The sequence below is a fragment of the Diorhabda sublineata genome, chromosome 1, assembly GCF_026230105.1.
Source record: "Diorhabda sublineata isolate icDioSubl1.1 chromosome 1, icDioSubl1.1, whole genome shotgun sequence".
Lineage (NCBI taxonomy): Eukaryota > Metazoa > Arthropoda > Insecta > Coleoptera > Chrysomelidae > Diorhabda > Diorhabda sublineata.
Genome location: NC_079474.1, coordinates 36,126,736 through 36,142,404, shown reverse-complemented (window position 1 = coordinate 36,142,404; position 15,669 = coordinate 36,126,736). Strand labels below are relative to the sequence as shown.

Here is a 15,669-nt window from a genome sequence, read left to right as displayed (position 1 = left end):
AAATCGGGCAATTCAAACTCTCAACAATCATCTGAATTATATTTGATATTGTTTTTACTTTTATTAACTCGTTGTATGGGGGATGAACTCTTCAAAGTGAACAGATGGAGATAAATTCACTCTTTCTGTAGTCTCAGTCCACATATCCTTAAAATAGATCTTTTATGGAAACCTAAGAAACAAATATTTATAACTTGGATACTTTTATGAAGGTAGTTACCTGCATTTTCTATATTGGAAACATGTCAAATATACTTACCTTAACTGAGAAAATTAAAGTTTATCGGATAATAGTGTACTGGGAATTCGGAGCTTCCTTTAGAAATTGATAAATGTGTCCCCTATTAAATACTTTTGACTTTTTTGACCAAAATCCCGCTTCATAGATAGTTTTTTGTAAGTTTGAATATTAATATTTCTTTTGTAGAAAGGCAAGCTCTCACCATTGAGAACTGAGACCAATGTGATGAGGGTTTAATATATTTCGATCTTTTTGGAAAGATTTAAGACTTTTTTATCGAAGTACTCTTTAAACTCTTTAAAACGATTATAACGAATTCCATATGGTTTTCTTGATTTACTAGGTAATAAGTTTAATGAAGTTGTATCAGCTATTTCATTAACTTCTGATGGGGTCCCAACAAATTCTTCTTCATCACTAGCATCTATTTTTCCAATAATATTACTCATTATTAAACTTTGTTTAATTGTCAAAATTAATTTTTGATTGACATTTCTAGAACTAGCTTCGTCTCGCTAGCAACGCAAAGTCGGGAAATTGCATTTAGAAAATGCCAAAATTAGGTGTTAAGTACAAAAATTAGGTACTCTGTAATTTTCACAGCAGCGGTGCGGGCTAGAAAAACGTGATGCTGGCAACGCAATGAAAATAATTACAATAGATTAATTGTTGAGGTATTGAATTGAAAAAAGGTGTTATGAAAGTACAAGCCGTCCGAGGTGTAACACACAAAAATTGTATCAAAGTAGTAATAGTGAGTATTATGAAAGTAGGAGTCGTACGAGAAATAACATTAACGAAAAAGTAGTGGGTTAGGTTAGGTTGGGTTGGGTTAGTTTAGGTTAGGTTAGGTTCATTGCGTTGCTAGCATTACGTTTTCTTAGCACCGCAAATTTGAGTATTCCGTTACTGTGAAAATTACAGAGCACCTGTAATTTTTTAACTTGAAACCTAATTAGTACCTAATTTTGGCATTTCTAAATAAACGCAACTATAATGACAGATTAGAGCAATAGTACATCGGCGTAGCTGTGCAAACTGGGCGAAACATATAATGGGTCTTCCGCTCCGAGTGACATATATTATTTTTTCTTCAAGCGTAAAAATAATACATTGAAATTCTTCTTCTTGAGACATTTGTATCATACACTTTTCAAAACTGATAAACATCAAATTAATTAAAAATTAAATAACGGTTCCAGCCTACTGAGGAATTATACATGGCAAAAGTCTGTGAGAAGTTGGTGCCAAAAATCTGACTCCTGATCGAAAGCTCTTGCGTCAACGGGTCTGCTCAGATTTCCTTGAAAGGTTAGGAAAATATCTGCTTTAAAAGAGACCCGATTTGAGTCGATGGAAGCGGTAAAGCAAAAAACGGCAGAACTCCTAAAGGCACTCACCAAAGAAGCCTTCCAGTACTAATTAGATCAATGAAAAAAATGTATGGAAAGGTGTTTGGCGAAGGGAGGGGAGTATATTGAAGGGGAGCATTGGAATGTAGAATAATTTTTATAATAAAACCCTTTTTGGTAACCAGTCTCGTTATTTTATAGTCTTACCTTGAAGGTTATTTCTACGATCTGTGTTGCCGGAAATAATATAGATATTATTCTACTCTTCATTATATCCAGTAAATATAGTTCAATAAAGTTGTGTTTATTGCATAAACGTAGAAAAAAATTTTGATAGGTATTAGTCCTTTTAGATATTTTGATACTTAGTTATCCAAAATAGCAGACCAGGTAATTGAACAGAACAGAACAGAACAACTTTTATAAATACATATTGATGGCTGTCAACGGTATTAGAGATACTATATAAAATTTTTATACCTTTTTCTGTTTCGTGACTTTTCAAAAGTTACATCAAAATAACAAAAATATCAATAATAATTTAATAAATAGAAATGTCTGTTAAGAAAATTCACGTAAAAATAAACTTTTAAATTGAAAAAAAAAATTGTCTTTATCACACTTCTCAGCAATCGTATAATTTACAATGTGCCTATATTTGTGACATTGATATTCTCCTATTTCTAATTTCATGTCATGTGAAGGAATTGTCAACAAATGTCATATTTAAATTTCATCAATAACATCTAAAATAGCATCATGTAAAACATCCCAAAATTTTATTAAAACAAGTAGTAAGTCTTTTAAATGATATTTATTATAAATCAAATATTAATGAAAATATTTCTGATTTCAAAATAATCACTCAATTTTACTTAAAAACAATGTTAAATCACTGTTTAGTTAGTGAAGTGGATAGGAATAGTTGTGCCTATTAACACCTAATTCTCACTGTAATTTCATTCACAGTTTGTTCTCGGTCAATCTCGATTAAATGCAATATTTTCTAGTAAGAATTACTCGTGGGAACTCTTACATGGAATCGGATTAGAGAGGAACTTATCTGTTGAGTAAAGGGTCCACTTTATTCTACACTACTCTCGAAGTTGATCGAGGAGGAGGTGGTTGGTCTGTGAATCCAGGTTAATTGAATGAGCTAGTGAAGAGACAATGTACACATATACTGTGACCCAGGATAGGTGAAACGATTCTTGTTGTTTGGTTGCAGACACAAAATTGAGTATTTGTAAATTTTTTATGGAAAGATCCATAAATCAGCATACTTACTTAGAAAATCTGCAAATATTTATTGACAAACTTCCTTTAAATATTCGACAGACTCATTTTTCTCAACATAACGGCTGCCTATCTCATTATACACAAAAGATTACTGATTGGCTAAACAATCCGTTTGGTAGAAGATGATTTGGGAGAATGAAGTTCACATGTTGTCGGCTAGATACACAGACTTCAGATAATGGATTTTTTATAGGGAAGAGTAAAACAAATAGTTTATCCAGAACAGAATCCGGTAGTGGAGTATTAAAAAACAGAATAACTCGTTCAATTACTAGAGAAAAAATACAGCTTTTGGTTGATTAGGAAAACAACATTGCGACTCAAATATTTGTCATAAAAATGCATTCACTTCATTATTTGATTACAGCTGGTACTCAGCTTGACATGGAGCTGCACAACTTGCAATTGTTCTATGTAAGATCTTGCATTTCCCACTTTATCAAATTAGTTACATTTCGCTAAACAATCAATGAAACATGAACCAGATCACCTGTCCAAATCTATATCTTATAAATGCTGATGGTGGACGCCTTTGGAGACAATTCCAAAGAACTACAGAAGGAGTATATATTTGGAAGCCGAAGAGAAAAGGATTTCCCAATCCGAAGCCGTCTAAATGATCTCCATATCCGCTATGTGATTCGTACCATCGAATGAAACAACTCCGCTGCCAAAGAAACCCTTCTTACCCCCTAGCTCACCGAAAGACGGCCCCTCGCCAGAAAGCCCAAGAGGAAACTTCCCTATCCGACCCTCCGGCTACTAGCAGCAGCATACGAAGACCTCCCTGGAAACTACCTCAACTTCCTTGACAACTCTCCATTATCCATAGATAAAACCCTTTCTCATCACTTCATCGATAGTCGGCGAACCGGCTCCAGTCACATGGCCGACGATAGGGAATAATGCAGCCGTAGTTGTTTCCGCTCGCCCCCACTAAATTTAAAATAAACAAAAAAATATATATTCTCAAAACGAGCCGTTTCTACTTACACCAGAGCTCTATTTTCGTTTTCTTCTGGCCAATGGTCGTTCGCTTTTTCTCTTTTCCAGCTAGGACAGCAAACAACCCCACGAAACCTTCACAGCCCTAGCCCCACAGAGGAGCAATTCCTATATCCGGGCCAATTTCCTCCTATAAAAAAATTTTCCTCATCCTACCTAAAAATTTTCCGACAAATCTCTCTCTCTCTCTAAAAATAAGGATTAATTTTGATTGGTGGCAGACATGATGCGATATTTTGCAAAATCATATTATGTTAGCTTTAGCCCTTTGTTGAAATTATTTTGTACTTTAATAATAATAGAAATAATATAAAAGATCGAAAATGTTGGGAATTATCATACTGAAAAAAACATAAATTAAAAAAAGAGATTAGAATGAACAATGTTTTTGATTGAAAGAACTATATGGTATTCATCAAAATATCTTTTATTTCAGAAATTATGAAATTGATTCTATGCTCAGTAACTTTCTTAACTATACTTCAACTTATTTTTGCACAACACAAACAGTCATGTCACAGTCCGGTTTACTGCCAAGGAGATCTTCTTCACGTAGTGCAAACTGCAAAAATATTCAACGATTCAAAAACATTCGTGGATATGGTAATGATTAATCCTGTTAACGAAACTCTACAGAAATTCCAAACTATGATGAATGAAAACGATGACAATCCATCTAGGGATCAGATAAAAAAATTCGTTTTCGAAAATTTCAAGTCTATCGGCGAATTGGAAGAATGGTTTCCAAGAGATTTTAAAAAAGAACCGAAAATCATTAAAGAAATTCAGGATCCAGTGATACGTGTGTTCGCACAAAATATTATTAATATATGGCCAACTTTAACGAGGAAAGTTTCGTATCATGTTTTCGATCATCCAGAAACTCACTCGTTGATCCCAGTTGAGCATCCTTTCATTATCCCAGGCGGAAGGTTCAAAGAATACTATTATTGGGATTCATATTGGATCTTGAAAGGACTACTCCTTAGTGATATGTTGGAAACAGCGAAGGGCTTAGTTCAAAACTTACTCTCTATGGTTGAAAGGTAAGTTTTTCATTGACTTTGTTACTAGAGAATAACTTTTCTTTAATGAAAAGTTATAATAAATGTGAAGGCTGGCTACAAGCTATTTTGTATGAAACGGATGAATGTGTGAAGCTGCCTGTAATATGTTGCTTCTCTTCGGCTTCTCTCGAAATGAATGCTTTGTTGTCGTCATCTCAACAAGAGATTGTGCCAAAACCTTTCCCTTGCAGAATGTTTTTTATTTTTGGTGACAAGCCATGAGTCAACATAGTGCTAAATGTGGTGGGTGAAACGACCAAAAACTTGAGTATCGAAAGAAAAATTTGGTAGTCACTCGTCTCATTTGCAAATTATCTGTTAAAATGTTTTCTACCAGGATCTTACGTCTTCATTAAACTCTCGAATAGTCATTGTCGCATTTTAACGAGCAAGTTTGTCTAGTGTATATATGTTTTTGAAATCGACGGACGTCCCTAATATTTCTTTTTCTTAATTCGCAAATTTCAGTTTTAAATCACACATAACACTTGTAAAAAGTCCTCAAAGTTACTACATTATTACTATAGACAGAGTCGTAAGCAAAATAAAATTTAATGTTAATGCAGATTTTATTGAAAATACTATCACATATTAAATTTAGAAAAGCTTTTCCTTTAATTGAAAATTATTTTCATATTATATTTTAGGTTTGGTTTTATACCCAATGGGGGTAGAATATATTATTTGAATAGATCCCAACCACCACTTTTAAGCCTTATGGTAGCCGATTACGTAAAATTTTCTAAAGACTTTGAGTTCATTAGACAAAATATAAACACTCTAGACAAAGAAATACAGTTTTGGTTAAATAAAAGACTCGCTAAGATAACCAAAGACGGAAAACAGTACGAACTAGCTCATTACGATTCAGAAAGTGATACTCCCAGACCCGAATCATATTTAGAAGATATTGAAACTTGCTTACTATTGAAATCTGAAGAAGAAAGGGTGAGAAATGTGTTTATATTGATTTGGTTCATGGTTATATAAGAATAGCCGCAAATACTATCAAAACTAAACAGATCTTGTAAGTTAACCAACCATAACTGATAGTTGGAGTTTAAATTATAAGATGGGAAAGAGACATCGTATATTTGCAATTTTTCTGGTATTTGGAAGTAATATAATAGGGTCGTATAAAGAAACATTTCTTCATTGCACTGTTGTTACATGTTTAGGTCAAGCTTAGAATTAGCTTTTGTCAGTTAATTCACACGAGTAGATAATTGTTGACAAGTACATTTCTTAATATTTATTTAATGGTCATTCTCATCTGTTGTTGTTGGTTTCTAATCTCATTTTTGTACACCTTGAAAACAGCTTTCTAATACAGAAACGATCATTTAAAATAAATCCCAAACGTTCCCTCTGTATCTTTGAATTCTCTGCTACTTCGTTTTCGGCGACCTCTTAGGGTGATCTGAGTGCAGATCAGCGTCGGTGTTAGCACGAGTACGGTCAGTAAATTATTAATTGTTTCCGATAACGTCTATCAAACATTTGCTCCAATAATTCATGGTACCAAGAGAGGAGACAATTTTTTCACGTGTTCAGTTCAGCAATTATGGTATGGTTTAAGAGATCACTACGTTCAACCAATTTTCTAACAGTTATCACTTGAAATCATGAATTTGTTTTTAAATTTTTGTTTATGGTAGCGATTGTTCTTTCCAAATTTTTTACTCACGACATCAGTTTGGCAGAAATTCATATGATCCTGCAGTTTTCTCTAATGTTTCCATTGAATATTTGTGAAGTTGCGTAGAAGTGAACTTTTTTAACCACAAATATTAAACCACCACGCGTTTTACGACAGAATCCATTTTGTACTAAGATTGTACATCTCTCGAATTTGGGCTTCTGCTGTAAGCAAATTTCAACAGGTTTTGTGAATTTCCACCGTATATACATATTAGAACATGTTACAAGGTAACATGATGATGAATACTTGTAACGGGATAAATGGGAAAGGAACGAGACAAAGGGATCATCCCTCGTATAGAAAAGCAGTAGTTTGATGACACACAAAGTTGGTTTGTATTGTTTCGATTATAATTGAAGCTTTACTAAAATCTATGTTGTTATTTGAAACCAAATGTTTAAAACTTCCTTTTGGTGGTTAGAGTCGGCGATAACCTGTTGCAGTCAATAACTAGGATCAACATCTCAGAGAGAACGATATTATTCAACATCTGTAACGTAAATCCCAACCTTCTTTTTGGGTCATTGTAAAAGTACTATTAGGTAGGAGAAGATAGATTAATTTAAGAAAAATTAACTAGTGTCGTCCAAATTATATATTATATGTTGAAATGCCAAAAATCGCAAGCCCAGTAAAACCATTCAATTTGCTAATCATAGATTATGATTCAACGGGAGACTAAACTTCCGTGTCATGCCAGTGACGGATGTTGATAATGTTTGGTATGTAATATGGGGTAGGGGTAAGGACTCTAAATATGGAATATAAAATTGCTAAAACAACTAATGGTTGAGCTTTGTCAATGTGATTTTTTGACTATTATAATGTACTCTAGGCTTATCAAATCCGTTAATACAATAATAAAAATAAGTATTCTTAGCATGCAAAATCCAAAATTTATAAAATTAGAATTATAATTATCTTTTAACTTGCAATATCACTTAACATATAACAAATTGATAAAGGTGCTTGACATTGCGTAACCTTAAGTAGAACACTCAACTTTATGGTGACCAATCGTGCATACTTCCATAGGCGACATTGGCGCAATAACTTTGAAACAGATAGAATTTTCAAGACTTCTTTAATGAAATTAAGGACTTGAATAATTTGTGAGATTGTAAATAATAAGAAACATTTTTTTTAGCGTAAGTGGGGTAATGTTAGGTTAGGTTCGTTCTAGGTGTCAATTCAAGCTCTGAGTTATTCAAAGCAATCTCGGCATGATACGAAGTTCTTACCCAAGGGGAATTAATAATTTTTAAAGTTGAAAAAAATATTAACAAACGGAACAACTCGTCAGTTTTTATTTATACTACCAGAAAAATACTATTAAATAATTTGTACCCCCAAAATAGTGAAAACGTATACTTTTGGCAAAAAAAGGAAGCTTTTACTTGAATCAAGAAGTAAATAGCTGTATTTGAATTTGTACCATCTAAATATGTAAAATTTTCTATTTGCAATTCAACTAAAAACCGAACAAAAATTGATTTTTTAAGAGCAGAACAGCTGCTCCAATTGTCGTACTTTCTGCGCATGTATGATAGAAAATTCCGATTCTAGCAGAAAATTAATTTAATTTAAACAAAAATCACACATAATTCGCTTTGTATTTTTCTAGTTGTACAAATAAAAACAAAACTAATCATGTGTGACTTCAATTTAAAATCAAACATAATTCTGCAAGTGTAGAAAGGACTAGGTACCCCCTGTTTAACTCGATTAGTTTCCGAACAACAGTAAACGCGATTCGGGTTAGTTTCTGAACATCGAGATCGGCTTAACCCGATCATAGTTCTGGAAAAGCCCTATATTCACAACGGTGAAGGCGTATCGGGTTAGTTTCCGAATATTCAGATCGGTTTAGCCAGATCATAGTTCTGGAAAAGCCCTTAAATCAAAAAACAAATTTATTAAAACAAATGTTGGAAATATAAGGTCAGAATCTAGATTCAGGTGTCGAATTTGTTGTAAATTTCATATTACATCTTAAATTTTTCAATTTTTGTTATAATAAATTCGTTTTTAAAAATTTGCCTTTAAAAAACGTTTCATAGGCCAAATAAAATATATATGCAACATAACCAATATAATTTGTAAATATATGAAAATGATTTTGTAGTATGAATGTTACACGGATTTAAAAGGAGGCGCTGAAAGCGGTTGGGACTTCAGTAGCCGATGGCTTTTTGACAAAAAAGGTTACCCAACGGGAAATCTAACTTATATTAATACAAGAAGGAACATCCCTGCAGATTTGAATGCATTTCTCTACAAAGCGTTCAATGTAATGTACAAATTCAATCTTATATTGCAAAATGACCAAATGGCGAAATTTTATCTTGATTGCATGGAACGTTGGAAATTAGCTATAGAAAATATTCTCTGGAATGAGGAAGATGGCACTTGGTAAATCAACTTTAAGATACCCAATCTTCACTTAAACCCTAAAAAAACCAATTAAATTTTTAATTTACACTTTTATTCAATTTCATTTTTTGCTTCTTCATGAGAACTACAATAATTATTGCCACTTGCACCGTAAGGTTAACAATGGTTTAAATCTTAGCATTGGCTTACTTGCGTTTTTTGAATTGCACCGTGTGTTGAACCAAGTTTAAAAGTCTTTAAATTATCGTTAAATTAAACCCCTCAAGTCGGGGGCTTAAGCTGATTTAATTTTTAGTTAAACAGTTTCTAACCTATAATTCAGGTAATCTTGAGTGTCTCTGCTCTCATAAGTAATAAGACATTATTTTTGGTTTACTGTGTTGGAAGAATTCAAAAAATGGCAACAGTTGCAGAAGACATATTTGAAGATGATCATGATTTTCTAGAGATTGTAGATATGTGATTTCACAAGAGAGTATATATCAGAGCGCACCATTTTACAAATATAGTAGACTCGTTAATCCAAAAGATATCAGACTAGGGTTGTGCCGGATTACTAGAAAATGATAATAAAAATACAGAAAAAGTACAAAAGAAGTCGAGGTTTATTTTTAAGTAAAAAGTACATATTACAGACAAAAAGAGTTGTCTCTTTTAAAAAATTCTGTAATAAAGTGGACTATTCCATTGGAGTAAAGGAACTGTCAATTTTCTTTTGCTTCTTGGCTTGAAACGACACTTTTAACACATTCTATTGAAGCCCCTTTAAAACAACAATATCATTTGCGGAAACATCATTTTCTTCTGCCCACTTTATGGAAGTAGCAAAGGCACCAATTGCAGCATCATGGTTAACTATATGAACAGCAGATGCTTCATGTCGATTATCACTATCTTCTCTACATCTCCCATATTCAACACATCTTCGGATTATTTCGCCGTCTGTAATGAACTGGCCGTTTTATTCTTCCTCGCCAGTTAGCCACAGGCTCACATCATCTGTAGTTAAAATTTCGCTTTCATCAACCAGTTTTTCGTTAGCTCTATAGATTTTCCCAAACGTTTGCAAGTGAAAAAACCACATCTTTCAAGTTCGTTTCTTTTAATGAATTCGGGCACTATCTTCCTTTGACAAAACCTTGTACAGCAAATCTTTTTTGTATTGTATTTTTACTTCTTGGATTATATGCTGATCCATTAGTTGTAAAAGAGGAGTTACTTTAGGGGGCAAAAACATCACTTGTGAGCCTGAACATTTCAACTCGGATTCTTCTGGGTGACCATGGCAATTACCCCAAATTGCCTTCTGTGGCAATTTCATTTTCTTAAGAAATTTTTTCACTAATAGCACGAATATTTCATAAAACCCGTCCTTAAAAATAGCTTACGTAATTCATCCCTTACTTTGGTTTTTATAATCAACAGGTAAATTAACATTTTTTAATGGCCTGGGTTTTTCGCCTTTCTAATCAGCAATATGTTTTTTAGGCAAAAGCCTCCAAAATAAATCGCTCTTATCCGCATTTTAGATTCGGTCAGGAGTTGGTCCTAGTTCTTCGACGATCTTTTCAAACTTATCTTTATATGGGCGACCGCTGCAGCATCACAAGAGAGTTTTTCGCCCGTCATACTTAGCAGACGGATTCCAAAATGCTTCTGGAATTTTTCAAGCCATCCTTCACTGGCTTGAAAATCACGTTTCCCCAGTATTTTACCGTAGAAGAATCTGGCTTTTTCTTTGAGAACTTCTGAGATCGGTGTATGCCTGTTTCGCTCTTGGAGGAACCAGGAACCTGAGGAAACTCTCCAGTTTTCAAGATTTTTCTTAAAGTTTTCAAGTTAAAAATGTTTTTGCAAAATAATTTAATATTGTCCCTGTTTTTTCGGATGTTGTGAATCATAGCACGGCCGTCTGAGAGCGCCGAATTACTGGAGTGCCGGACTGCTTTGATACAATTGACAACTGAAATCGAGAACTCTCTGACGAACAAAGCAAACATAGTAAGTGTCTTTTTAGATATAGAAGGCGCCTTTGACAATACTCCGCACTCCGACGAATTCAAAAGAGCATTAGATGCGAGAAGAGTAGGTAGGACAACCTCCAGATGGATGGCCCACCTACTATCTTCTAGAACAGCAGAAATGAAAGTAGGGCAAGGCACCATTTCAATCAATGCAAACAGGGGAGTCACGTCCCCACTTATGTGGAGCTTAGTAGTAGATTAACTCTTATGCGGGCTAACGGAGCTCGGTATACCCTATCAAGGATATGCAGACGACATAGTCATCTACGCAAAAGGATGCTTTGAGAATACACTCTGTGACATAGTTCAAAGAGGACTCACTATAAAAAAGGTCGTGTCGATCGGTAAGGTTAAATGTCAATCCCAAAAAGACCTACCTAATTTCCTTTACTAGGAAGAAAAAACTCAACCTCAAGCCCGTCAAGCTAGACAGGCAAGTAATCGAGTGGGGAAATATCTGGGACTCACATTAGACAATAAACTTCTTTGGAACAAACATGAAAAATATATAATCACCAAAGCTACAACAGCCCTGATGGTGCGCAGAAGCTTTGCAGGGAGGAATGCAAGGAAATCTTGTCCAACAGCTGCACTAAATCTCCACATAGTTGTGGAAAACAAGGCAGAGAAAACATCACTTAGAATGTTCAGAAACAGAATCATCAAAGAAAATCCGTTCCTAAATAATCCAACCATGGGACATGCCTCAGGACGTCACATTGAAAAAGTTTAGCTTTATGGAAAACTTCACCTCAATAATAATAAAAGCAAGTGAGACCAAAACACCATACAAGAAATGAACAGAAATGGCATTAAATGGTATACGGATGGATCAAAAACAATAGACGGAACTGGAATAGGAGTGTACGGGCCCAAAACCAAACACTCTGAAAATCTGGGCAGCGCACCAAGCATTTTTCAAGCAGAAATTTATGCAATTGAAAAATCTGTTCTCGTTTGAGAGATCCTAGAAAAATAAAACGAGATAGGCAAAAAAAAATAAAGTTGCCCTACAATGAATTCCGGGACACACCAGAGCTAAAGAAAATGAAATAGCTGATAAGCTCGCTAAAGCAGGAACAGATAAGCCCTTCATGGGACCCTAGCCCTTCTGTGGTGTCGGACAATAGAAAAAGTACTGAAAAGGATGGTAGACAGGAACAAAACCAATTATTGGGCCAACCTACTGAGGTAGGTAAAGACTCTTCTAGGAAACTGTAACCAGAGAAGATCTTCTGAATGTAGCAACCTAAGTAAGAACAATCTACGAATACTAACAAGAGTTCTATCGGGGCACTGTCGCCTTAACAAACACGCTATGCCTAGCAGGTAATGCGGCGTGCAGATTTTATTGCACAGAGGTCGAACCTCTATCCACATTCTCTCTAAGTGTGAAACACTAATCAACTCCAGAGCACTACATCTGGGAGAGCTTGACTTAGAAGACGAAGATCTTTAGCAGTTGCAGCCATCCCATATCTAGAATTTTTGAAAGGAATTGTATTCATTGATAAGCTATAAACACTGGGTCCTCCAGTATCGAAACAATAAAGGAGGACACAATAGATCCTTATGGTAGCAGTGTATACGAGACACCAACTCCATATATACATACAAACATTTTGTTTGTAATTATTTATTAAATAATGTGATTGAAGTCTTCAATAGAAATTGGTAAATTAGGTACCAAAAGTTGTAGTTCTTCTTAAAGCTCATAATATTCCATGCCTTTGCTTTCTCCCTCTTGAAATACTACACCTAAAACCAACAGTGTTTCAAAAGCTCTTTATTTGGTAGAGATTTTAAATTATTTTTCTTCAGACAGGATAAATAAATAAAAAATTTAAATAAAATTACACATTACTCTATTATAGCATTACCAACGGGCTTTACGTTTTTATTTTATTTAAAAAATAAGCTAAAATCCTAAGTCTAATGACATCGCATTCCATAAGCAGAGTGTGAGGGTCCATTTCAATCGTCCCTAACTAAGTTGGAATTTTTGGAACCATTGATGATATTCATACTGAAGACACTGTTTACACTACCACTACACCAATATTCACAATTACACTATCTGACGTGCGTTTCGATAACCAAGTTATCGTCTTTAGAGTCTGGTAAAATACGCCACTGATCGTAAGAGAACTTTTTTGTAATTTGTTACATTGAATATACTGAATGTGTATGTAGTTCTCAAAACATCCAATTTTTCCAAAGCTCTTCCTCCGTTTTCACTATTAATCACTTAATTTTAGGTACGACTATGACTTGAAGCTTGAAAAACAACGAAAATATTATTTCGCAAGCAATTTAACCCCTCTCTGGGCAGGGGCGTTCGATGAAAGTCAAAGATTGGAGAAAGGTCGAAGATCAGTGAAATATTTAAAGAAAATGGGAATTGATCAATACCGAGGAGGTATTCCTACATCACTCTTTCCCACTGGTCAACAATGGGACTTTCCAAACGCTTGGTCACCTTACCAAAATTTAATTATTATAGGTAATACAGATACACAAAAAAACTAGCCTCTCCCAAAATACATCCCTCAAAGAATGATGCGTTCTGGAAAGCCCTCCATCTCTCTGCCCATTCTACTTCCATAGGTTTAGTTGAAGTGTTCTTCTCCTTTTTATCTTGACTGCTGGTCATGGTCCACCCGCTCCTTCAGTAGAATAATGGGTTGGAAATGTATCCAAATCAAGCAGTTTTTACATTTAATTTGATCTATATAATTTTTTTCTCAGTGTAGTCATTTTAGCTTAGTCTTCCAATATATTCAGTTGTACTTTAAGTCCAAATAATGACATAGATTGTAAGACCATTTGGCTAATGGTTTTAGCAGCAAGTTTTCAGGTTTATGTGTACGTTTCCGAGTACATTTGATTAATAAAACATTAGTTTATTTACATTTACTAGTTAAACTAACAATAACTCAAAATCGATATAAGATAGGGGTATATAAAAACTATTATATTCTTGTACCACCTAAAATTGACACGGTACTCGATTAGTTAATTTCAACAATTTAGTTATAAACACATAAAAATGTTTTTCCTATAAACAATATTAGGGGGCGTATAATTTTTTATGAATAACATAGTACAGTCTAAAGTGAAACCGTAATTTTTGTAATGCTCAGTCCCTAAGTAGGTACAAATTAAAGATCATAACATTCATTATGCTTCAAAAAATTAGTAATAGATTGCAAAATGACCACACAATTTAACCGATGAAAAGAAAATATTGCTTTTTCAATTAATAATTTCAACTCCTCAGCTTTATTGAAAATGTTTACAAATATATTTTGAAGCAACAAATATTTACAGAAGAAATATCTGACGCGTTATTTGGTAACCACAATTTCATTTCAATATCCCTCTAGATGGATCTATTTTTTGGAAATAGTATTTAAAAAATCAAATACATCAAGTCCTAGATATATTTACTGGTGTGTGTGGTTGTAGTTTATCACCAAAAGCTCATTAATAAAACGGGCTGACTAACCAGATATCATTTGCAGGTTTGGCTAAAAGTGGAGATCCTGAAGCACAAGAATTAGCTGAACACTTGGCTCATATATGGGTTAACTCAAACATTAAAGCTTTTCACGAAAACAAAGTTATGTTTGAAAAATACAGCGCAGAAAGTAGCGGTCATTTTGGTGGAGGTGGTGAATATCATATTCAAGCGGGTTTTGGTTGGAGTAACGGTTGTATTTTGGAACTCATACATCTCTACTTTAGAGCTAAGACAAGAAAATATATTGGGTTCCAATAGAGCATAAAAAACATCATAAAATAATTTTTTCGCAACCTCATATAGAATAATATATGAAAATATTTTGCGTTCAATTATTTTGACTTAAAATTAACTTCAGTTGGACTTTTTGCAACTTCCATTTACAAAGCAAGTAAAATATTAATACAATAAAAAATTTCAATTCGAGATTCGTCTGCTTTGATTTGGTTCATTAGTGTCCAGAAAGTTCAGTCTTGACTTGTTTGATACCCGAATTTAAGGTGACTGACAAAATTGTGGAGGAAATTTTAGTGCTCATTTTACAGTTGTAGCAGTGTGACCTTTAACTATTTTCAGCTGGAGATTTTGTACCCCGCAAAGCATAGAATTTAAAACTCAAAATAACTGGTTCTCAATCCAGAACTTTTTCTTATCAACCTATTTTAAATTGAAACTGATATTCACAGAAGAAATATCTGGGCAGGTATATATTGTAACCGTAATTTCATCTCAATGTCCCTTTAAATGCATCTATTTGTTTGGGAATAGTATTTCAAACATACTAGATATATATACTGATGGAAGTGGTTGAAGTTTATCACCAATAGTCAGGATTTGTGGTTCAATTATAAAACAAGCTAAGGTTGTACTCGTGCAAAATGTTTTTCTGCTTGCAACCACATTTTATGTACGCTATAGCTAACTTGCTAACTGACCTGTAGGTGATTTTTTTATCTGTAACGCCTGCTAACGAATAAAATGGTGTAGTGTAGGATCTGTAACTCTTTTAAGGTCAGTATCTTTCTATAACACATTCCTTCCTACAGCACATGATAATTTAGA

At 34.0% G+C, this 15,669-nt stretch overlaps 1 protein-coding gene across 1 annotated transcript; it reads left to right on the top strand.

Annotated features, from left to right (window-relative positions):
* Window positions 1-4,338: 4,338 nt before the first annotated feature.
* On the top strand, window positions 4,339-14,959 carry LOC130452122 (trehalase-like). The gene is made up of 5 exons (XM_056791463.1): window positions 4,339-4,943; window positions 5,612-5,912; window positions 8,792-9,078; window positions 13,343-13,587; window positions 14,609-14,959. The coding sequence occupies exons 1-5, from the start codon at window positions 4,339-4,341 to the stop codon at window positions 14,863-14,865; spliced, it is 1,695 nt and encodes a 564-aa protein (XP_056647441.1). The 3' UTR covers window positions 14,866-14,959.
* Window positions 14,960-15,669: the final 710 nt, after the last annotated feature.

Bases quoted from the DNA above. Each gene is read 5' to 3' on its own strand.
- LOC130452122 (XM_056791463.1), top strand. From the start codon at position 4,339: ATGAAATTGATTCTATGCTCAGTAACTTTCTTAACTATACTTCAACTT. The intron at 4,944-5,611 runs GTAAGTTTTTCA...ATTATATTTTAG, and splicing joins TTACTCTCTATGGTTGAAAG to GTTTGGTTTTATACCCAATG. The intron at 9,079-13,342 runs GTAAATCAACTT...ACTTAATTTTAG, and splicing joins AATGAGGAAGATGGCACTTG to GTACGACTATGACTTGAAGC.